The sequence below is a fragment of the Cervus canadensis genome, chromosome 7 (assembly GCF_019320065.1).
Source record: "Cervus canadensis isolate Bull #8, Minnesota chromosome 7, ASM1932006v1, whole genome shotgun sequence".
In the NCBI taxonomy this organism is placed as follows: domain Eukaryota; kingdom Metazoa; phylum Chordata; class Mammalia; order Artiodactyla; family Cervidae; genus Cervus; species Cervus canadensis.
This window is the reverse complement of record NC_057392.1, coordinates 35,210,603-35,235,721: the sequence shown is the minus strand read 5'-3', so window position 1 is coordinate 35,235,721 and position 25,119 is coordinate 35,210,603. Positions and strand designations below refer to the sequence as shown.

The window sequence follows — 25,119 nt, the reverse complement described above, 5'->3', positions numbered from 1 at the left end:
AGACAAAGTGATACAAGAGGTCTGCGATAAAACATTGGGGAACTAGATATAAAGCTCAGTCAAAGACGACCCAATGGAGAAATCCTGTGGGAATCCAAATGAGAAATTAATTCTTGGACAGAGCTCTTTACACCTTTCTCTGTAAATTATAGCAAAGATCTTTCTCTGTTGTATGAAAGCTGGGATTCGGGGGTTTGAGGCAACACTTACTGTTTGGTAGGTGATAACCAGTTGGATCACAGGCAGTGCATAAAACACAGCAATGGTAATGATGTTCCTATGCAGACAAAAGGAACCAGAAATGGTTATTTCCAAATTAACAATGGAATTTTTGCTTTTATTTTTTCAATCTTTCCACCCATAACTGCCTACTTAACTCACAAAAGTGATTAGAAACTGATTACATGGCTCCTATTTCTCCAAACTTTCTCTCATACAATCATTTGTATAACAGGGTAAATAATACTTCTGGTTTAATGAAACTATCAATAAAGGCCTATCTCTTTAGGATATCATTAGATTAAAAATGATCAGAGAGTAGGTAATGGGTGATGGATCACAAGAAGGGAATGTGGCTCTCTTAGCTACCTCTTAGTTCCAAAACGCTGGTCCCACTATGCTATGGAGTTCCACCTGACCCCCACTGGCTGGCTCTTGTTTCCCTCTAGCATCCGTGTCCAAGTAAAAGATCATCCTTCCAGAGAAAAGAATGAGAGGAGTTGTCACACTGTCAGTCGGGGGTTTCTGAGGGAAAAGAGGGGACCCGGCCAGGCACCTCAGGCTTTCTGCCTGGAAGAAGGCTGCCTCTGTGTGGTCTATTTATCGCAGGTCTATTTATCATTGGCTGATGGTATCATCTTGCCTCAGGGTGATTTCTAGCTACCCTGAGGTGCTCTAGGAGTCTCATCCCAGAAATCACTGGCTCTCCTAAGGGTAAGTCCTGGTGAGAGAAGAGGGAATGGTTCCAGTTTAACATGCCTCCTGGAAGATGGTTTTGGTATCTTCCTGGAAGAGGATTTAATGTGTCCCTAAAAACACGGGATTCCACTACTGTTCTTATTTATACTTTGTATGTATTTCACTTAGGACTGGTTGCCTTTGATTGTGTTTTGTTTGTTTTTCCTATGCATTGTGGCTTAAACCCTTTAAACACCTATATGTGTGTCTCAGTAAACACCGAAACCTGTGATTTCATCACTTGTATGGATCACATAAGTCACTGTGGCTTTTTTTTTTTTTGTCACTGTGGCTTTTACAAAGAAAATTTTAATTTTACTAAAGACAGCCATAGTCCTTCTCGTCATCTACTCACCAAAAATAAATCTTATACTTTTTGCTGACAATTCTTCGGTCCTTCCTGGACAGATCTGACAGGTAAAGGAACACCTGGGATGCCAAGTAAAAAGAGAATGCAAAACTGTACTTGGATTTCTTGCATAAAATACAAAGAAGAGCTTTACACATTTCAGTTTAATCCCTCATTAAGGATTAAAATTATTAAACAAGACTTTTCTCGTAATTTTGCTTTTCCTAGGATGCCTTTAAAAATCCTAGTATTTCCCTTGGCTTTAGGGAAACTGGCTGATGTGAGAAACCAATTGGGAATCTTGAATGCTTCTTAAATCTCAAGAATTGATTTCCCAGTTTTCAGAGATGCCCACTGTGTGATTCTTGAATTACAGAGTTGAAACCATGCCATTCACCTTCATGTCGCTTACTGGATACAACATAGTCTGATACATATGAGTCAGAAAGAAATGAGCTTTTACTCCTGAAGCATTTTATGTCTGGAACCAGGGAATTTTTCCAAGTACACCCTTCAGTGGAATCTTTTCTTCCACCTGGTTGGAACCCTTCCTCATTTTTGTCCATAATCAGCCACTTCAGATCCGTGAGCATTTTAGTGCTCTGTTCTCTATACTGCTGTCACTTTTTCCCTCCAGAAAGGAGTGTTAATTAACTGAGTATTGCTTTTAGTAGGTAGTTAAGCTTTATCTAAAAAGCCCCCTGAGAAATTTGACTTCCCCTGAAGAAAAAAAAAAAAAAAATATATATATATATGTAAATATAAATATATAAAGGCAATTGAGGCATTGTTGAAGTTGTATTTGACTCCTGAACTTTCTGTCCTCTGGAGGGTATGGCCAGGCAGAGAGAGGTACCTTGGTGCGGATGATGTTCTTATCGCTCTCAATGTCTGGCATGGTGTCAAAGTCACTTTCCTCCACAGAGCTGTCAGTGTCTGACTGGCATGGCTGTCTACCATCAGAGGAGGACATTTGCCTGCCAGGACTGGAGCTTGACTCATCTGAAACAGAGGAGACTCTTCTGCCTTCCCAAGCTGAGAAGAACCCATGGAACCCATCTCTCTTTGCAAAAAGCACAGTGCTGACTCATTCTAGGACACGTTATGTTGGTAAAAACCAACTCCTTACCCACAACACATGTTCTCTCAATTCTTCCTCAATGGACTTCTGATTTTCCTTGTCTCCTATTTTTATATTTAAATCACCTGTTTCTAGGGCTAAATACAAAATATAAAGGCATCTGCTCTATTAACTCTTTAGATGCAAAGATAATATGCTTATATTTCATGTTTCATATTTTGAAACATGAACATAAATATATAAACATACACATGCATGAACTTATGTATAGCATCTACCACATGTATATGTAAGCACCCACATATCCAGCAGCTATACATTTCTCATGGATAAGGTATTTGTACACTGAAATCCCCCACATGCTGTATCTGTGATTATATAATGGAAACCACATTCTCAGGAAGAATCCTTGTGCTCCTGTGAATGTTTCCGAGAGCAGATGGGAATTTGTGCAGCTTAATGAGCATATGAGCCAAGCCTACCTTCCACTTTTATTTCTTCTGTTCAGATGGTTAAAGAAAAAAAAAAAAAACAAACGACAAAACCCTATTCTTGCAGAGCCAGAAATAAGCCTCCGGCACTGAGCCCACATGCTTCTCAAAGTTACAGAATAACAGGGCAGGAATACAGGATTCCCAGCCCCTCTATACTGACAGCTTAAAGCATACCATTCATAGACCTGTAAGCATCATAGAAGTATGTGGAAGCATCAATGCCCTCCAATGCTAACAGGACAGGGATCAGAATTCTGTCCCCTTAAGGCCACTTAACCAGCCTGAGGGTTGCCATATGAATGACTGGGTGTTAGTGAGCAGGTTCAATTATGAAGTTAGCCCAAATGGAGGATTGCTAGGCTTCAGTCATGTTCACCTGCTGCACAGCCTCATCTTCTGAGCGCCCTTACTCCACTGAAACCTGAGGATGAAACAATGGGTCAATTGATGTTGGGCTCCCTGACATCAGACTTTTGATGCATTTTCCACACCCTAAACTCAGGCTGGGTATGAAAAAAACCCCACAGGAGTTGACAGCAATGGTACAGAAAATTCTGCTTGAATGTGGCTAGCAGACTCAAGAAACAGATCAATAGAACCAGAAAAAAAGCTGGAAGGAAAACTCCAGATCACCCAGTCAATTAATCTTATACAATGACCGCCTTGCCCACTTTCACAGTTATTAGTGGCTGGAGGGCCACTTGTATCCTATTCTTGGGAGAATCAGGAGACACTTCCATGAATGGACTCATTGTAAAAATACCTATTGCCCCGTAATTGCTCCCTTCAGGGGTACTGGCAGCAATGGGATTTGACACCGACATATTTCCAGAGCCTGTTAAAAAGAAAAACAAAGAGGCAAACGCTTTGTGTCTAGTTGCTAGAATGAAAGGACACAACTTTAAATAGTTTGATTTTCTTTTCACTCTAATATAAGGAGCCTTCAGGTTAATTTTATGGTATGGAGGCCAAATGTAGTTCACCACCCGTTCCTGCATGACCCTTAAACTAGAAATGGTTTTAAATTTTTTAAATGGTTGGAGGAAAATCAGAAAAGCAATATTATTTTATGACAGGTGAAATTTTAGATTTTAAGTGTATATAAGGCTCTACCAGAACACAACCACTCATTTGAGTCTGGCTATGGCTACTTTTAGCTACCAAGGCAAAGAGGAGCAGTTGACAGAGACTCCATGGCCTGCAGAGCCTGAAATATTTACTATTTGGCACTTTCCAGAAAAGAAATGTTGCTGATTCCTGCCTAACAATATTGCAGAATCACAAGGAGTGTGGGTCCTGGAATCACTGTGAGAAAGGTCACCACTGAACACAAACACCAGAAATAAATTTCTATGATTCAGGCACTGTAATTCAGAGGTTTATTTGTCACAGCCATTAGCAGTACCCTAACTGTAGGCAGGATTAGCCCTGACAGGAAAGAAATTACTGCACTCCTTGGAACAAACAAGAGTGAACTATGTACAGGAATATGGGTTATTTGGGTCATAACACAGAGATGGAATGGACTTCCCTGGTGGCTCAGACAGTAAAGGATCCACCTGCAATGCAGGAGACTTGGGTTCGATCCCTGGGTCAGGAAGATTCCCCTGGAGAAGGGAATGGCAACCCATTCCAGTATGCTTGCCTGGGAAATCCCATGGACAGAAGGCCCTGGCAGGCTGCAGTCCATGGGGTCGCAAAGAGTTGGACACGACTGAGTGGTGAACATTTTCACTTTTTTTCAGAGATATAATAGGTGTGTCTGTTGTCAAATGGCTGTTGGCAGTGAGAGAAAAATATTTATAAGATGGTGCTCCTCAAACTACTCCAGTGAGGTTTGGAAAGCCCCAGAGAAAACTTCCTCCTAAGCTTCTCACTGGTTATTTGAAAAGATGCTATCCCATTGAGTTTATCCACTTATGAGAATTAGGAGGAGCTGAACAAAAGAACAGAAACAAGGATGCAGGCATCTACGCCGTCTCTCTGACTCTGACTTAGTGCCACAATATTTCCGGGGGCTACAATCATCTGTGAAGACACCAGAGAACATTTCTCTGCTGCCTCCTAAGCTTTGTCAGGATCTGGGATATTGTCAGGCTGGTGGGAATTTCCATCATATGTCTTCTTCCTGAGAGGTGAGATTGCTTGTATCACACTACAGGTGAAGAAGTCTGTGAGTTAACTAGTCAGTGTCTTGTACTTTTGCAGAGAAATCTATTTTCAGTGAAGACATGTAAGATATTCTATATTCTCATTGCAAATATATTTCCATTTCTTCTTTGAAAAGATCATCTGTAATTCTTTACATTAATGCTACAGTTTGCAACACATGTAAAAGAACCAAAAGCCTCAGACAATTAATTGTTTGTCACAATCAGTTCTTTTCATCCAGCTTTCAAACTTCATTCCCACTGGTGGACAGTAAAAACATTCATAGTTTGGGGAGCCAATCTGTAGGCTTCATCATGTTTTTACTCTCTGTGGGCCTATTCCTTTCCTCCATGGAGAAAAATAATTAAATCCTAAGTTCAAAACATTTAGCCAGTGAACAAATCAATAGCCTTGGAGACTCAATTTCCTCCCTCCTTTTGGTAGCCTAGCCAAGAGCCAGCTCAGTTGGACAGCAAGGCCTCTGGCTAAAGCAACATTCCTGGCAGGCAAGGCAATTCCCAGGACTCTCACAATGGACCTTGGCATTGTTCCTAGGCTTGAGACTCCTTGATTTAGTTCTTACTATTTAGAGATAGTAGATGTTCCTTGGCTTTTCTTGGGCTTACCCATAAATATGTAACATGGTATCAACACCATCTGTGCTTTTCATCCAACTTCAAGGCAAAGAAACAGGTTACTTTCAGACTCTTAAGAGTGAGAGATTAAATCTTTTGAGCACAGTAAGAGTATTATGGGAAGATGCCATGTACAGTTTGACCGACTCTCTTTGGCCAAGGACAGATTTGGCTGTATTTGGGCAGAGCGCTTTGCTGCTGCCACTAGTGAGGGTAACAAGTACTATTACCACCATTACCACCACTGCTAGGACTGCTCCTAAGGCTTCTATACCATTGCTGCGGTGGCTACTGCTACAACTACTGTCACTACTGCTGCCGCACGTAGAGTGTCTGGCACACAGGTTTTGATAAACATTAGGCAGCAGTGGTGACAGTAGTGTGTGTCAGACACTCTTTTAAGTTCTTTCCAAGAATTCATTCTTTTTAATTTTTCAATAACCTTGTGCTATTAATTTTTCAATAACCTTGTACTATTACTATCACCATTTTAAAGATGACAAAAAGGAGGCACTCACAGATCAAGTCATTTGTCCCGAATCACTTAGATAGTGGATAGATAATGGTTCGTTGCACTGATCTCAGTTAAAATTTATCTTCTTAATTGAAAAAAAAGGAAGGGATTTTCCTTTAACATATGAATAACTGGCAGTGAGTGTGTTGCTTTTATAGTGCTCATTTTTCAAAAGAGACAAGGAATTGAGGCACATTTGCATTTCCACTCATATATTCAAAAAAGGTACCTAAGCACAATATTTGTTTTTTAGATGGGCTGCTGCTGTTCGCCTGTAATTCCTTATAGTGTATTCTTTTTATCAAGGTCATTGTGTGTGTGTGTGGGGAGAGGGGCAGGCGACTGTCAAAGAAACCACCATTCTGGTCTCTTCTTTAGGTGATGTAACTTTCACATTTCCCTTAGTATCTTTCACATTTTTCTCTTTTCAAGCCTAAATTCCCTTCTTTTAATCATTAACTTAGGTCCTTGTTTACAGTGTACTTTAAAAAAATATTACATGTGAAAATAGTGAAAATGATACTAAAATCATAAACTGCAGAATTTCGGGTCTTTTCTGTTCCTAGGAAGCCCTCTGGTATGGGAAAGAGATGAAAGTGTAGGATAATGCTTGAGTTCCACTGTGGCGGGGGGTTGAAGTGGTCTGTGGGAGGCAAAGGGTTTTTGTGTATGTGATCAAAAGAGGCAAAAAAAAAAAATGCGAAAACTAAAATCAAAGCAAGAGTGCAAACAAAAACAATCACTGTTTTGTTAGGCAACAACTTCACTAAAAAGAAGAAGCCAGCTGTGTAAGTTTGTTCAGACTTGGATGATTTCTGCACTCTACTCTGGCTCACAGTTGAGCAGGACCTGGTTTCAGTATAGTCCCCAGTCCCTTGCACTCCAAAGCAACCACAACACCAACAGTTCTGTGATGGACAAGAGCATCAGAATTTTCATATGAAGTACAATTGTTCCAAATCTGTGCACTTTTATATGCACAATTAAATAGGAGATTGGCCAACATGGGATAACAATATTCTGTTAACTTTTCTAATGTCTAGAAATGCAAGAACCAAAGCACTGCCTCCCAAATTTCAAATGTGATTGATGCTCCCAGAAGGCAAGCCATATTTCTGTTTAACTATATGGTATATAGAAAGCAGAATTAAACACAATATACCAGTTTATAGGACAGACTGAGATGTTCTGGCTGGGAATAAGCAAACATATAAAGTTGTGAATGAGCTCATCTTAATGAGGAAACTTGTTCTGGTATGTTTTTCTTTACACGTGAGCCCTTTGCCATCTGTCTGCTTTGCTAACTTAGAATAGGATATGCTTGCTTGCCTGCCTTTTATATTAATTGCTCCATGTGAGGAGAAAAACTTCATTTCTTTTTGAGCAGGCTTGACTCTTTCAGGGACTTCACATTTACAACTGTCCTGCATGCTTCTATCTCTAGCCTTAGAAGGTTGGAAGCTAAGAAGGAGTTGGAAATGATGTGAATGAGCTGCTGTAAGGTTTCATTTTTATGCCAGTTGGCTACCTATTCCAGCTGGTGTCATGTTGTATTAATATGCCAAAAGTTGAGGAGAAAATAAGGAAGGCCACTCCTCTTTTCAAGGATGTAAAAGTAAAATTCCTTTAGAAGAAAAAAACAGGCAAGCAAAATCAAGGAAATTTGGAATCGATCGGAGAGTCAATACTAGAACCTGAGACCCGTTACCACAGATTCTGAGGATGGCTTGTGTTTCCCGAATCGTCTGCACTCAGCACACTGCTTGTCTTCTCCCTTCCGGACCCTGCTGTCTGCTGGAAGGCTGATTCAGTAATAGCTCCATCCAGGGAAGGATCTGATTGGTCATTTGGTTCCTCAGTCTACAGACTAGTCAGGTTTGTCCAGCTCCCCTTCTTGAGAAAGTACCCCCTTCTTAGGCTGCACGCAGCATCATGATGACAGCTCATGTGTCCCAGAGGCCTGTGAGTTATGCTTCGTCTGTCTCTCTTTTGAGGTGGTAACTGAATTTCTGTACAGGCTCTTTAGCGGTGATGTGAAGTGTAGGGTTTCTCCACTGACAGAGTCCCTGAGTGAGAGAATGATAGTTGCTCAGTCGTGTCTGACTCTCTGTGACCCATGGACTGTAGCCTGCCAGGCTCCTTTGTCCTTGAAGGAAATGTTTTTAGAACACAGAGGCTTGCCTGGTGCCCCTCAGATTACCAGAGAGGCCCCTGTCTTAAGTGACAGTGGAGAATATGGGGATCCATCCAGTCATACCACAGTAATCACGCACCTTCTAGCCCGAAGCTGCTCTTTACAAACACTATTTCCACTTCATCTGGGCTCCAGGGTCTTATCTCCTTCTTCCCATGAAGTATGAAAGAAATTCTTTTGCTTTTTTAGTTCAGTTGAAGCCAGTGTCAACATTTTTCAAATAAGACTTACAAACTGCAGGACAAATCAATGAAAAACAAAAGCAGGGGAGCTAACAGATTTTCCAATGCAGCCATTCTGCTGCTGCTGCTAAGTCGCTTCAGTCGTGTCCGACTCTGTGCGATAATTAAGAGCTGCCAACCATTTGGCGAATTGTAGGGACCTGGCTCCATATCCTCCACCTCAGGCACACCTAAGGTGAAAGCATCAGGCCCAGTTCCTCTGATGTCTACCTCCACATTGATTGAAGCAGCCAGCAGGCCAAGTCTAGTGGGATCCCCTCTTTCAGACTCTGCTCCTAGCATTTTTTTCTAGGCTCTAGCCCCCAGGGCACTTCCTGTATCTCTGAGCTCAGTTAAACTTCCTGTAGCGCCTGTGGGCACACTGATCCTGGCCATTCTGTATCCTTGCTCTTCTCCAGAATTTCCTCCCGTGAATCTCTCACATTAGACTACAGGTAAAATCCCTCACTTGCTTTTGTCTCTTGCTCCAGACTGGTTTCTCAGTGATCTGCTTCCTACGATTAAGAGTCACTAACTGGTTCTTTCCTCGGATGGAGGTTGTCTTCTCTGCTCTTTTTTGCAGCACCTGAGTTTGTCTTACCAGTGGTCATGTGCTCTCTTTCCCCATAGCCTCTCCGCATGACAAAGGTCCCTTTCGTGCCTGTGTGCTCAGTCGCTTCAGTTGTGTCTGACTCTTTGTGACCCTATGGACTGTAGCCCACCAGACTCCACTGTCCGTGGGATTCTCCAGGCAAGAATACTGGAGTGGATTGCCATGCCTCCTCCAGGGGATCTTCCTGATCCAGGGATGGAACCCATGTCTCTTGCATCAGCAGGCAGGTTCTTTACCTCTAGCGCCACATGGGAAGCCCACAAAAGTTCCTTGCTACCGCTAAGTCACTTCAGTCTTGTCCGACTCTGTGCGACCCCATCCCTGGGATTCTCCAAGCAAGAACACTGGAGTGGGTTGCCATTTCCTTCTCTAAGGCATAAAAGTGAAAAGTGAAAGTGAAGTCGCTCAGTCATGTCCAACTCTTCGTGACCCTATGGACTACAGCCTACCAGGTTCCTCCGTCCATGGGATTTTCCAGGCAAGAGTACTGGAGTGGGGTGCCATTGCCTCCTCCGACAAAGGTTCCTTACTTCCTCCTAATTTCAAAGCCCTTTGGCATGAACATTCCTATTTTCTAACTAAGCTAGGATTTTGTTCCTGTCTTCTCACCTGTGCCTGGCAGCCCACATTTTTAAGTCAGTGATTCTCAGTTGAGGGTAGGAGTAGGGGGAACATTTTGCTCCCAAAAGGACATTTGACAATGTCTGGGAATATTTTCTATTGTCACAAGGAGGGAGTGTATTATTGAATTCTAATAGATTGAGGTGAAGAATGTGGTTAAACATCCTACAATGTACAGGGCAGCTCCCAACAATAAAGAATCATCTGACTGTAGTGTCAATAACATTGAGTTTGAGAAACCCTGATCCTAGAGAAGGATGACCTAACCCTAATTCTATAAGCAGGCTTGACTGATCTTAGGTAAATAGATTCCTTTGCAGTGACTGGTTGAGAAATAAGTATATGATCCATTCTAGGCCAATGAAACATGAAAGAAGCTTCTAGGTGCTTCTGAAAAAGTCCTTCCCTCTGGACATTGTCAGTGAGGACCTACCTCACCACCAGCACTAGGGGAAAAGCAGAACCAGGGGAATGGCAAGCAAAAGGACCTGAGCCACTGGACTCAGTGAATCCTGAAGTCCACCTTTTTGCTCAACTTTCAGGGAGAGGAGACACTCTTTATTGTTTAAGTATGTTTGAGATAAACTTTGTTGTTACCTGCAGCCACATGAATCCAACTGATGCATCTTTATTTATTTATTTTTTGGATCACTCATCCATTTCTGCTTGCCATCTGAAGGGTACCTCTAGCTCTGAGCTAATTTTCAGAGCCTTCTTGATCTTGTCAACACTAAGTAACTCATGCTGATTTAGGCTTTTTAGAAAATAGGATACATAAAAGGTAGCAACTTCCAGTTTTAAAATATAAGTCCTGGGGATGTCCTGTACAACATGGTGACTAGAGTTAATAATAATGTACTGCATATTTGAAAGTTGCTAAAAGAATTGATCTTAAAAATTCTCACCACAAGAAAAAATTATGTGTAGTGATGGATCATCTTGGGCTTCCCCGGTAGCTCAGATGGTAAAGTGTCTGCCTGCAATGCAGGAGACCAGGGTTCAATCCTTGGGTTGGGAAGATCCCCTGGAGAAAGAAATGGCAACCCACTCCAGTACTCTTGCCTGGAAAATTGCATGGATGGAGGAGCCTGGTAGGCTACAGTCCATGGGATCGCAAAGAGTCGGACACGACTAAGCAACTTCACTGGTGGTGATGGATGTTAATTAGATTTCTAGTGGTGATCATTTTGCAGTCTATACAAGTATAGAATCATGTTGTACACCCAAAACTTATACCGTGTTATATGATTGGTTCTTACTAGCTCTGCTTTCTGTAGAAAGACTACAGATTAGACTACTCTGGAGGGATGGAAATCAACAGAGGATTTGGAAATCACAGAAGTCAAAGAGACAGAAGTACCAGTAAAAGTTATCTTTTACTTGACATCAGTTTGAATTGAAACCAGGGGTTTTTCTTACCATCATTGGAACCAAAGCTTCCATCAGTGGATTTTCTCTGAAACCTGCAGACAAGACATACACATGTTCCTAAGACAGCAAAAACCTAAGCATTTTATGTTTGTTTCCATAGACTTTGTTGCAGATTTCTCTGCTGGGATCTCAAACAGACCTTTGGAGGTACAGAAATTGGAACTCTGACACACTGCTGGTAGAACTGTAAAATGGAGCAGCCACTTTGAAAAACCATTTGGCAGTTCCTCAAAAAGGTAAACCTAGAGATGCAATATGACCCAGCAATTCCACACCTAGGCACATACATGCCATTTATTTCCACATTCATTTATTTTCAGATCATTCACATGCCGTAAAATTCATCCTTTAATGTGCACAATTCAACCAATTTTAGTATATTCACAAAGTTGGGCAACCATCACTATTTTCTACGTCCAGAACATTTTCATCATCACCCAAAGAAATCTCAAACAATAGCAGTCACTCCCCATTCTCTATTTATCCCTGCCCTGGGGAACCACTAATGTACTTTTTACTGCTATAAAATTGCCTATTCTGGATATTTCATGTATAAATGGAATTATATTGTATGTGGTCTCTTTGGCTTCTCTCACTTAGCATAATACTGTGTGGTAGCATGAATGAATACATAAGTCTTTTTTAAATGTTTAATTTTATTGGAGTATAGTTGATTTATAATGTTGTACTAGATTTAGGTGTACAGCAAAGTGATTCAGTTACACATATACATACATTCATTCTTTTTCAAGTTCTTTTCTCATATGGATTATCACAGAATATTGAGTAGAGCTTCCTGTGTTATACAGCAGGTCCTTGTTGATTGTTTATCTTATGTATAGTAGTATGTGTGTGTCCATCCCAAGCTCCTGATTTATCTCTCCACTCTATCTTTCCCCCTTTATAACCAGAAGTTTCTTTTTGATATCTGTAAGTCTGTTTCTGCTTTGTAAATGAGTTTCATTTGTATCTTTTTAAAAAATGAGATTCCATGTAAGAGTGATGTCATATAATATTTGTCTTTCTCTGTCTGACTTAGTATGATAATCTCTAGGTCCCTCCATGTTACTGCAAATGGCATTATTTTGTTCATTTTCATGGCCGAATAATATTCCAGTGTGTGTGTGTGTGTGTGCGTGTGCACACACACACACACACACACACACACCATATCTTCTTTTTCCATCCCTCTGTTGATGGACACTTAGGTTCCTTCCATGTCTTGGCTATTGTAAACAGTGCTACAATGAACATCAGGGTGCATATATCCTTTCAGATTATGATTTTCTCTGGATATATGCTGAGGAGTGAGATTGCTGGATCATATGGTAGTTCTATTTTTTCTCCTTTATTTTTTAAACTATGAAAATATGATAACACATTTATAAGAGACTCCAAAAATACAGAACAAAGTTAACATATAGTTCCACTATATATTACAATTATTTCTTAAAGTAGGTAAATTAAGATTTTTAGTTGGCGTTTCAACATCAAACTCTCAAAAATTAGTAGAATGTATAGACAGAAATGTAAAAGGAAAAACATGGAACACTTCATGAATTTGCATGTCATCCTTGCGCAGGGGTCATGCTAATCTTCTCTGTATTGTTCCAATTTTAGTATATGTGTTGCCCAAGTGAGCACTGGTAGCTCTATTTTTAGTTTTTTAAGGAACTTGCATACTGTTCTCCATGATGACTGTATCAATTTACACTCCCACCAACAGTGTAGGAGGGTTCCCCTTTCTCCGAACTGTCTTCAGCATTTATTGTTTGTAAACTTAAAAAAAAATATTCATTTGACAGCTTGGAGTCTTAGTTGCAGCACTTGGGGTCTTTTGCTGCAGTGCAGACTCTCTAGCTGTGGTGAATGGACTTAGTAATTGTGACGTGGGGGCGTAGTTGCTCTTCTGCCCAACCAAGGGATCAAACACATATCCAGGGTGTTTGATGCGTGTTGATCCCTAGTTGCATTGCAGGGTGGATTCTCAACCACTGAACCAGCAGGGAAGTCCCTATTGTTTGTAAACTTTGATGATAGCCATCCTGATTGGTGTGTGGTGATATCTGTATGTAATTTTGATTTGCATTTCTCTGATAGTGATGTTGAGCATCTCCTCATGTGCTTTCTGGCCATCTCCTTGCCTTCTTTGGAGAAATGTCTATTTAGATTTTCTGCCCATTTTTTTGATTGGGTTTTTTTTTTTTTTTTTTGGACGTAGAGCTGCATGAGCTGTTTGTATATTTTGGGAATTAATCCCTTTTTGGTCACTTCATTTGCAAATACTTTCTCCCATTCTCTGGGTTGTCTTTTTGTCTTTTTTAGGGTTTCCTTTGCTGTGCAGAAGCTTTTAATTAGGCCCTGTTTGTTTATTTTTGTTTTTATTTTCATTACTCTAAGAGGTGGATCAAAAATAGATTGCTGCAATTTATGTTAAAGGATGTTCTGCCTATGTTTTTCTCTGAGTTTTTTTTTTTTCTCTGAGTTTTATAGAGTCCAGCTTTACATTTAGGTGTTTGATTTGTTATAGTGTTTTTTTTTGTGTGTGTGTACAGTGTTAGAGAATGTTCTAATTTCATTCTTTTACATGTAGCTGTCCAGTTTTCCCAGCACCATTCATTGAAAATCTTTTTATGGCTGGATAATCATATCTATTGTATGGATATACCAAGTTTATTTGTTTATACTTGATGTACACTTTGATTATTTCCACATTTTAGCTATCATGAATAGCACTACTATGAATATTTGTGTGCAAGTTTTTGTGTGGATATATGTGTTAAATTCTCTTGGGTATATATCTAGGAATGGAAGTGGTTGGTATGAGGTAACTCTATGTTTAACTTTTTTTTTTAAAGCTGTTTTCCACTGCAACTTGATAGCGGGAACTATTTTACATTCCCACTAGCAATGTAGAAGTTTCTCATTTCCCTGACATCATTATCAACTCTTGTTATTTTTCCAGTAAAATTTTTTATTGTAACCATCCTAGTGGATATAATACGATATCTCATTGTAGTCTGACTTGCATTTCCCTGATGGCTAATGATGTTAAACATCTTTTCATATGCTTATTGGCCATTTATATATTTTCTTTGGAGAAACATCTATTTAATTAAAAAATGCCCTTTTAAAATTGGGATATTTTTCTTTTTATCATTGGGTTGGAAGGATTCTTAATATAGTTGTAGATACTAGACTATTATGGATATATGATTTGCAAACATTTTTTTCCAATTTTTTTGTGTTGTATTTTCACTTTCTTAATAATGTCTTTAAAAATACAAACGTTTTAATTTTGATGAAGTCCAACTTATTTGGACTATTTTTTTCTTTTGTTACTTGCACTTTGGGTGTCATATCTAAGAAACTATTACCTAATCCAAGGTCACAAAGATTTACCCCTGTGTTTTCTTCTAAGAATTTTATACATTTGACTCTTTTATTTAGATCTTTGTTCTATTTAGAGTTTACTTTTTTGTATGTTCTGAGTAGTGCTAAAGCTGAAATTCCAATACTTTGGCCACCTGATGTGAAGAACTGACTCATTTGAAAAGACCCTGATGCTGGGTAAGATTGAAGGCAGGAGGAGAAGGGGAAGACAGAGGATGAGATGGTTGGATGGCATCACTGACTCGATGGACATGGGTTTAAGTAAGCTCTGGGAGTTGACGATGGACAGGGAGGCCTGGCGTGCTGCAGTCCAAGGGGTCATAAAGAGTCGGACACGACTGAGCGGCTGAACCGAACTGAACTGAGGTAGGCGTACAAGTTCATTCTTTTTCATGTGGAAGCCTAAGTGTCTCAGTGCTATTTGTTGAAAAGAATATTCTTGTTTCATTGAATTGTCATGGTATATCCTTGTCAAAAATCAACTGACCATAAATGTAAGGGTTTATTCTGAACTTTCAATTCCGTTTCATTGATCTATATGTCTTTTCTTATGTCAGTGCCAGAGGGTTTTTTTTTTTTTTTTAATATTTATTTATTTGACTGCCCTGGTTCTTAGTTGTGACACCTGGGATGTTTTAGTTGTGGCATGCGAACTCTTAGTTGAGGCATGTGGGATCTAGTTCCCTGACAAGGAATCAAACCCAGGCCCCCTGCATTGGGAGTTCAGAGTCTTTGTTCTTTTTGTCATGATTGTTTTTCCTATTTGGGATCCCCTGCATTTCCATATGAATTTTAGGATGAGTTTATCAATTTTTGGAAGAAAGTCAGCTGGAACTTTCATAGGAATTGTGTTGAATCTGTAGATCAGTTAGAGGAATATTGCCACATCTTTTAGTTTATATTGCTGCTATAACAAATTATCACAATATTATGGTTTACAACAATACACATTTATTATTTTCAGTTATGGATGTCAATTCTAAAATGAGTCTTATGTGGCTAACATTAAGATATCAATAGGACTGTATTCCTTCTGAAAACTCCAAGGAAGGATCAACTTCTTTGCCTTTTCCAACTTCTAGAGGTAGCCTTCATTCCTTGAGGCATGGCTCCTTCCCCATCTTCAGATATGTTACTCTAACCTCTCCTTTCCTCATCATACCTCCTCCTGCTTTGACTCTCTTGCCTTTCTCTTATAAGGACCTTTTTGATTACATTAGAATGTATAGTTACATTATACATTACACAGATAATCTAGGATAACCATCATAACTTTATCACATCTATAAAATCTCTTTTGACATGTAAAGAATATAGTCACAGGTTCTAAATATTAGAATATGGACATCTTTTGGGGGCCACTATTCTATCTACTATACCATTTAAACAATATTAAGTCTTTCAATTCATGAATACAGGATGTCTTTTCATATATTTATGTATTCTTTAATTTCTTTCAAGGATGTTTGTAGGTTTCAATGTACAAGTCTTATATTTAATTTGTTAAATTTTTTTCTTAAGTGTTTTATTTTTTTTGATGCTATTGTTAATAGATCATTTTCCTGATTTCATGTTTGAATTGTATATTTGCTAGTGTATAGAAATACAATTGATTTCTGTATATTGATCTTGTATCCTATAATTTTGGCAAACTCAGGGTTTCTTTTTAGAGATGATGAAAGTTAGATAGTGGTGATGGTTGTGCAACTATGAATATACTAAAACCATTGAATTTTTAAAAAGGAGTAGATTTTATGGTCTATGAATTACATCTCAATAAAGTCATTAATGTGTTTGTTCTCCAGCTGAAGTTATTTTATTAATTGCTTGCCTCCTTATCTGTCTTCCCTTTGTACAATGTAAATTCTATTAGAGCAGGGATCTAGACTGTCTTGTTCATCACTGAATCCCTAACCTTTGGGACAGGGCCTGGCACCCAGGAAAGGATAAGTAAACATTTCTTGAGCCATATCATTAAGGAGTGCAGTTACAATTGGGTCAGATGGGTCTAGCTGGCAAATGAGGCTCTAGTGAAGTCCCTCTAAAAAAACAAGTTTAGTGATATTAACTAGCAAGCTATTATATAAGCAGATAAAAAATGACTGTGTTTGTATTAATGGGCTTTACCCACATTTGCTCTAGGTTTTGGAGCTGACAAAATTCTTTACTAGAGGAGTTCAGTGATTTACAAACCTAGTGTGAGGCAGGCAGTATATAATGAATGAAAGAAAAAAGAGTAAATAAGAACTCTTCTAGGTTGGTTGAAAAATGGCTACTCTTCATCTTGTATTCAGCCCATTCAATCAAAAATGCAGTCTGTATCTTCACCTCTTGCATCTGGACTGGGCTCATCACTTGATTTGACGAAGGACACCAAGGGGGAAGTGATATTGTATCTCTTTAAAGCGTACACCTTAAGGAAGCCCTGCATTTTTGTGCAACTTCTCTTGGAGATACAATAAACCAGGGCTTGCCTGCTGGAGGATGAGGGGCAAAGTACAGCTGAGGCCGGTCTGGAAGAGTCAGTGCTTCTCTAACCTATCCAATAATTTCACATTATGACCACCCCAGCTGAGATCTCTGAAACCTAGTGCATGTGTGCATGCTAAGTCACTCAGTCGTGTCCGACTCTGTGTGACCCTATTATGGACTGTAGACCGCCAGGCTTCTCTGTCCATGGGATTCTCCAGGCACGAATAATGGAGTGGGTTGCCACGCCCTCCTCCAGGGGATCTTTCCGACCCAGGGATCGAATCCACATCTCTTGTATCGCCTGCATTGCAGGCAGGTTCTTTACCACTAGCACCACCTGGGAAGCCCCTGAGCCTAGTCCAGAGTTCAAATTGGCAGAATCATCCAGCTGACCCATAGATTTATGAGCAAATATAAATATGTATTGCTGTATGCCATTGGAATTTTTATGGTTGATTTTTATGCAGTGTTATTGTGGTAACAGATAATTAATACAGGAATCAACAGAAGGACAAGTAATCAGTATTATGCAGTTTGAATTCAATGTCTGGCAGGGTGACTGAGAGGAAGGAATGAAAGACATGGATGCAGTCAGTGCTTGACTCAGAGTATCATTGCAGGGGCTCCATAAATACTTGTTAAATGAACTGCAGCTCGGAGATGGGAGGGGAATGGAGTTGAGCCAAAAAAACATTAAAAGAGAAAAGAAAAAAACAGAAAAAAGCATAAAAACACTTTGGATTCTGAGCTCCCTGAGGACAGGAGCCACGTTTCTAATCAGTGTTTTCACCCTCATCTCATAGCAATAGCATGTGCTGCAAACACTACAGGTATTGGTAATAAGGAACAGGAGGCTCAACAAACAAATGGTATTCTGCTCCAGGACTGGCTTCACTTGCTTTTGTAGAGAACTTTGTGATTTCGGCTCAGTTCAATGAAGGAAGATTTCTGTTAGCATTTTCTCTCATTCTGTTTCCCTAGTTAGATGTCAAGTAGTTCTTATGTCTCCAGATCTCTATTTTCAGTTTGCCTGTATTTGGAAAGATTCTATTTTTGTACACTTGACTGTAGCACAGTAATCTGGGGCGGCCAGAGGTTTCAACAGAGCTTTAGGCCGCAACTTTTAAAAACTGTGCTCACTTCAGCAGGCTGCATAACAGCTTTAGAGAGATTGATATCCAGTTATTAACTTAATTTTTCTCTCTTTCTTAGTGTTGATTATTTCTGCTAGGTAACTAAAGAGGTAAAATCCTATTATCTAAAATCTAAAACATCAGTGGTAGAGACAGTGGTAGAGGCAGAAAAGATGAACTTCTTTTTCCATGACACTAAAACTCATCTGAATCAAAGTTGGCAGCTTTTTGGACCCTTTTTCAATTGAATCCGTGCTGGGTTGCCAGGCTTTGGATCTGGTCTCCTTAATCAGGACTGCCTTCCCTCACATGCCCTGCCCACTCCAGTCCCATTTTGACCAGCTTGCTTTAAGAGCTAAGACTCTGGAGCCAGACTCAGTTCAGTTCAGTTCAGTTCAGTCGCTCAGTCGTGTCTGACTCTTTGTGACCCCATGAACCACAGCTCACCAGGCCTCCCTGTCCATCACCAGCTCCTGGAGTCCACCCAAATCTATGTCCATTGAGTCAGTGATGCCATCCAACCATCTCATCCTTTGTCATCCCCTTCTCCTTCTGCCTTCAATCTTTCCCAGCATCAGGGTCTTTTCCAATGAGTCAGCTCTTCGCATCAGGTGTCCAAAGTATTGGAGTTTCAGCTTCAACATCAGTCCTTCCAATGAACACCCAGGACTGATCTCCTTTAGGATGGACTGGTTGGATCTCCTTGCAGTCCAGGGAACTCTCAAGAGTCTTCTCCAACACCACAGTTTCAAAAGCATCAATTCTTTGGCGCTCAGCTTTCTTTATAGCCCAACTCTCACATCCATACATGACCACTGGAAAAACCATAGCCTTGACTAGACAGACCTCTGTTGGCAAAGTAATGTCTCTGCTTTTTAATATGCTGTCTAGGTTGGTCATAACTTTCCTTCCAAGGAGTAAGCGTCTTTTAATTTCATGGCTGCAATCACCATCTGCAGTGATTTTGGAGCCCCCAAAAATAAAGTCTCACACTGTTCCCATTGTTTCCCCATCTATTTGCCATAAAGTGATGGGACCAGATGCCATGATCTTAGTTTTCTGAATGCTGAGCTTTAAGCCAACTTTTTCACTCTCCTCTTTTACTTTCATCAAGACGCTCTTTAGTTCCTCTTCACTTTCTGCCATAAGAGTGGTGTCATCTGCATATCTGAGATTATTATTTCTCCCGGCAATCTTGATTCCAGCTTGTGCTTCTTCCAGCCCAGCGTTTCTCATGATGTACTCTGCATATAAGTTAAATAAGCACGGGGACAATATACAGCCTTGACGTACTCCTTTTCTTATTTGGAACCAGTCTGTTGTTCCATGTCCAGTTCTAACTGTTGCTTCCTGACCTGCATACAGGTTTCTCAAGAGGCAGGTCAGGTGGTCTGATATTCCCATCTCTTTCAGAATTTTCCACAGTTTATTGTGATCCACAGTCAAAGGCTTTGGCATAGTCAATAAAGCAGAAATAGATGTTTTTCTGGAACTCTCTTGCTTTTTCAATGATCCAGCCAGACTGCCTAGGTTCCAATCCCATCTCCTTCATTTAGTGGCTGTGAATTCTTGGTCAAATTACTTAACCTCTCAATACCTCAGTATTCTTAACTGTCAAATAATAATCATAATACTAGTATTTACTGTTGTTGAGATTTAGATGAGAATCTACTTAGAAGGCCCAGTGCAGTGCCTGGCATAGAGCAAGTACTTGTTCTATGTTAGTGGTTATGAACTAATCAATTAATTGAGCTGATAACCAGTTAATGTATATATACTTTCCAGGTGTATTTGCTTGTAGACTAGTGTTTTTGTTTTTATCATTTTTTATTTGAAAATAATTTCATATTTTTGGAGAAGCTATAAGAATAGACCATAGAATACCCATATATTGTTACCTAGATTCACTTATTGTTAGCATATTACTCCCTTTGCTATATCATTCTTTGTCTCTGGGTGTATGTGTGTGTTTTCATATATGTGTGTCAGTCGCTCTGTTGTGTCCAACTCTTTGTGACCCAATGGACTGTAGCCTACCAGGCTCCTCTGTCCATGGGATTTTCCAGGCAAGAATACTGGAGTGGGTTGCCATTTCCTTCTCCAGTTTTCATATATATGTATATATAAAATTTTTTGGAGTGATTTAAAAATAAATTGCATATGTCATCAATTTTTATGCCTAAATACTTCCCAAAGAATAAAGATAGTCTCTTACATAATCACAGTGTAGTTGTCAAATTCAATACACTTAACATTGATATGATATTCTTATCTTGTCTGTATTATAGTTGTGTCAATTGATCCAGTAATGTCCTTTATAGCGTATTTTCTTCTAGTAAAAGATCCAGTCTGAGATCAAGTATTGTCTTTAGCCATCATGTATCTTCAGTCTCAGTCAATCTCGAACATTTCTGTAGCTAATTTTTGTCTTTTGTGACACATTTTAATAGATTGTTCAACATTTTGAGTTTGTCTAGTTTTTTCCTCATGATTATAGTAAAAATGGGCATTTCTGGCTGGAATACTGCACAAGTGAGGCTGTGTCCTTTTCAGGGTGTCACACCTGGAAGTGTCCATCTTCCCTCTGGTCATATTAATATTCATCGCCCTGTCAATCATCCAATTTCTCCTCTGTATAATTACTATTTTTCCCTTACAATTTCCAAGCTTTTTGTGGGGAATCACTTTAAGGCCATGCAAATATCTTGATCCTCATCAGATTTTCCTCCTAGCTTTAGATTCATTGATGATTCTTAAACTGATCTATGCAAAATACTGATTTTCCAATTTAGCGACTCTCTCCATATTTACCAGTCAGTGTTTGGTGTTCTGCTGTAGGCAAGAGTCCTCCCTCCTGTGTCAATATTTGCTAATGGCTCCTTTCCCTAATGTGGAAATGTTTTGGTAATTTTGTTGAATTCATTGAATGTATATATGTAAGTATTTAGGTCCTTCCTTCCCTCTTACCTTCCTCCTTTGCTCCCTCCTCCCCTCCCTCCCTTTTTTTCCTTCCTCTCTCCCTTATTGATAAGGATTCATGAATTTCTGTTTTTCTCAATGGTTTATAATTCACTATTCTCCTTAATTATTTTGGTGCTCAAATTGTCCCAGATATGGTCAATGGTTTTTGAAGTCAGTTTCTCAGTTGCAAAGCTTCATAAAGGTCACAGAGGGATTCATTTTAGGGTCAGAGGTAGGCCTGTACCACTGAGAAGTTGTATTGCTGTGGTAGCTGTGAGGTTTTTCTACAGATGAGGCTAATCTTTCCCAGTAATCTGAAAACTACACTGGCTTTGTTTTCTTCAGATGCTCAAGAAGAGAGAACATTTGTTTATTGTACCTCCTGCCATTCCTTTGCAGTTGCTTCACAGAGACCAGGACAAACTATGGAATTCTCAAGCTCAGGCTTGTTCAGAGATACAAGGAAAGACTACAACTCTTTTTCACTGGGGGCTCCAAACTCTTGGGAAGGGAAATTTCCTTGGTCAAATTACAGCATGATTATCTCCTTTTTTTCTCTCAGGGAATATTTGACTGTAAAATTGATGCTATAACAGTAAAAAAGCACCTGGTAATATAGTGTCACAGCATATTTATTACTCCCGGCACTTATTATACCACAAGATTTATTTTAGGCATTAATTCTACTTTTTGATGCAATGCTCAAAGCTGTTTCTAAATCTCCATGTTAGGTAAAACTGATTTCCTACATTCCATAAGATCTACATTGAGCATTTTCTGTTCTAAAAAATACCCAAGCTGCCTTTCTGTTGAAGTTTCACTAGCTATGAAAATAGCTATCACTACCAACACTTACTCTGTGTAGGACATTGATATAAACACTGCACTTACACTGATCTGTGAGGTAAATTATTATCTCATTTTACAGATGAGGAAACTGAAGTACAGAAAGATTAAGTAACTTGTCCAAGATCACACAGTGGCTAAGGTAGAATTGAATCCAGTCAGTATGACTCTAAAGTCTAATGTGCTAACTGCTAAGCAGAGACAGGTGAAGGGGGTTGACATTTCTTGAAGTTCTTAACATACCTGATATAATGAATGAATGCAACAAACAGGCATCCCAAGTAGAAGGAGAAGAAGATGAGGAAACTGAGAAGAATGGATTTCACATAAACGGATCCTAAGGGAAGAGAAATAGATCTGGTCAGGATGTCCTCAGGAGAAAAGAGGACCATGTTTGGGACAGGACAGCTTCACAGGCCCATCTGCATCACACCCATTCTTAAATCCTAAAATAATCCCATTCAAAGCAGGGAAGCTACTGGAGGTCACCCAGTCATGGTCCATAAATGACCATAAATGGCTGCCTTTCACAGTGATGACTTTCTTAGGGGAGCTGGGAGGGACTTCCTATATACAAAATCATAACTGACTTCCCTTTCTTTCTGTAAGGAATTTAACAAAATGCTTTGATTCTCTTTTCTATCTCTAAGGTAAACGTTTGTTTTCTTATGATGTTTCTCTGGAAGGATGACATTAGCACTGAATGACATGATCTCCTTCTTGACAGGAATCTCTCCACTGAATCCCGGTACAAGGAGAAGAGGGCAGCAGAGCATGAGGTAGTTAGACAGCATCACTGACTCAATGGACATGAATCTGAGCAAACTCTAGGAGATCTTGAAGGACAGGGAAGCCTGGTGTGCTTCTGTCCATGGGGTTGCAAAGAGTTGGACACGACTTAGTGACTCAACAATAACAACCAAAACTGACCTTTAATGGAAGGAACAATGGTCACTTGAAGGTTCTTTGCACGTTGTAGATTCCAAGTCTGGTTTTCCTTTTCTGGTAAAAAAAAAAGAACAAAGCACAATGGGTCAGATACTAGGTTCCTGGCCTCTCATCTGAACAGTTGTCTAAAAACTATCCAGGATGAATTCTGGTTGCTAAATTTTCTTTTAGCAAGAGCTACATGAAAACCAAGCCACCAAACCATCAAACCGTCTAATACTCTTTGGTTAAAACTTTCCATTTGACCTTTGTTTGGGTGCATTTAGGTAGCACCAAGTGACTTAATTGAGAATGTAGCCTCATTTCTTAAATGAAGAAGTCTTGACCTTTCTGCTCGTATCACCTATGACTCAATATACCATGGAAATCTGAGGAAAACAGCTGCAAAAATAAAGAGCTCATTCATCTTTTGGTTTGCATTTTTCTAGCCAGTGAGAATTTGTTTTTCTTATATAGCCATTAAAAGACTTGTAGTTTACAAGAACATTGGATGTTGGCAAAACTCTAGAGTTATGTAACTAAGAGATTAAAGAATATATGAGGAGGCTCAAGCGGGAGGAGATATATGTATACATTTGGCTGATTCACATTGTTGTTCAGCAGAAACTAACACAACATTGTGAAGCAAATATATTCCAATAAAAACTAAAACAGTGCTTAAAAAAAAGAATACATGAGAAGAAGATTCACCTGAATACCAAGAGAACAGTGTTACACTCAACAGTAAACACTCTCCATGTTAGTCACATATGGCCCATCAGCTGTTGAGGGGTCCATGTTTTCAATCAACAGCCTTTTCCATTGCCATGGTAATTAGTGGGTAGTTGCCCACAACCACTGTATTGTGCCTAAGAGCTTACACATTGGGTAAGTTGTCAATTGGGATAAATTGCCCTACTTTGCTTACTTACTATCTTGAAAGGGACAATTTTGGCAGTGGGAATTGAGAATTCTGACTTTTCCTGGGGAAATGATGACTACTGATAAATATAGGTGGCTCCATTACTGCTAGCTACCAAAATGATCTTAGAAAATGGACCTCGATTTGCTGTATTAAAATCATTATTTGTGTGCGTGTGTGTGTGTGTTAGTCACTCAGTCATGTCTGACTCTTTGCGACCCCATGGGTTATAGCCCACCAAGCTCCTCTATCTGTGGAATTCTCCAGACAAGAATATTGGAGTGGGTAGTCATTCCCTACTCCAAGGAATCTTCCTGACTCAGGGATTGATCCTGGGTCTCCTGCATTGCACAGGAATTCTTTACCATCTGAGCTACCAAGGAAGCTCCATTACTTCATAGTAGTAAATATTTGTTGAGTAAAGAGCCAACTTACCTCATATAGTCTGAGGAAGTACAAGACTTAGAAAAGATTCAAGGATCAATAATGTCTTGAGATCTATTATTTTCTTCCCTTTATTTTTTTCTCAAGTACATCTCAGACTGCTTTGCCAAGCCACTGCTGATAACCCTGACTTCTTGGAACTAGAGATGGTTGAAAGGGATCAGAGGGGGCCAAAATGAACTGTTTGATTTGTTTCCATTCCATTCCATTACGTTTTTCTACATAGCCAAATATTCCTCACTATTGCTTACCCTGGATGAAGAAAGATCCTCCACAGGCATAATCTTCAGGCTTTATCACAAACACCACAAAGAACTGCTCACCTGGAAAATCTTTCTTCTGCATAAGACATAAAGATAGTGAGAGAAGAAGGGAGAAAATTCATGGTGGTGGGGGCAAAAAGAAGGAAAGAGAAAAAAAGTAAAGATCACCCCTCTCACTAATTCCTTAGAAAGGACTCTCACATTCCCATGATCTACTCCAGGTTAGCCATAATAAAATAATTGTTATATCCAAGAAATTATGTAGATACACTCTTCTGATTTCAGTCTGTCTTGTGCCCACTTGAGTGCTCAGAATTGTATAAAATATATGTCAACAGCCTACATATTAAATTCTTCAATAAACTTTATTTTTAGGGTTGCTTTTGCTTTTTATAGTGGTATAGCTTGTTATAGTGTTTTTATCTTAAAATTCAATGGTAAATGACTTTCTGAAAAGTCATATAGTCAGCAGATAAATTAATTTAGGTTAGGGAAGC

The 25,119-nt window shown here is 39.5% G+C and overlaps 1 protein-coding gene and 1 non-coding gene across 7 annotated transcripts in view; both read right to left on the bottom strand.

Annotated features, from left to right (window-relative positions):
• SIDT1 (SID1 transmembrane family member 1) overlaps positions 1 to 25,119 on the bottom strand; it is a 104,104-nt gene that overhangs the window by 27,722 nt on the left and 51,263 nt on the right. For 5 of the 6 annotated variants that reach the window (XM_043474863.1, XM_043474866.1, XM_043474862.1 and 2 more), the window contains 8 exons: positions 24,611 to 24,698; positions 22,997 to 23,068; positions 22,310 to 22,403; positions 11,250 to 11,293; positions 3,645 to 3,716; positions 2,163 to 2,308; positions 1,313 to 1,386; positions 211 to 277 (listed from right to left, as the gene is read on the bottom strand). In XM_043474863.1, the coding sequence (XP_043330798.1) occupies positions 211 to 277; positions 1,313 to 1,386; positions 2,163 to 2,308; positions 3,645 to 3,716; positions 11,250 to 11,293; positions 22,310 to 22,403; positions 22,997 to 23,068; positions 24,611 to 24,698 (657 nt within the window). Of the gene's footprint in view, positions 1 to 210; positions 278 to 1,312; positions 1,387 to 2,162; positions 2,309 to 3,257; positions 3,303 to 3,644; positions 3,717 to 11,249; positions 11,294 to 22,309; positions 22,404 to 22,996; positions 23,069 to 24,610; positions 24,699 to 25,119 lie in introns of those variants that run through there. The other variant, XM_043474867.1, reaches the window with a different exon arrangement.
• On the bottom strand, positions 12,799 to 12,905 carry LOC122445618. Its single transcript, XR_006270586.1, has one exon. It is a non-coding gene; the product is annotated as a U6 spliceosomal RNA (small nuclear RNA).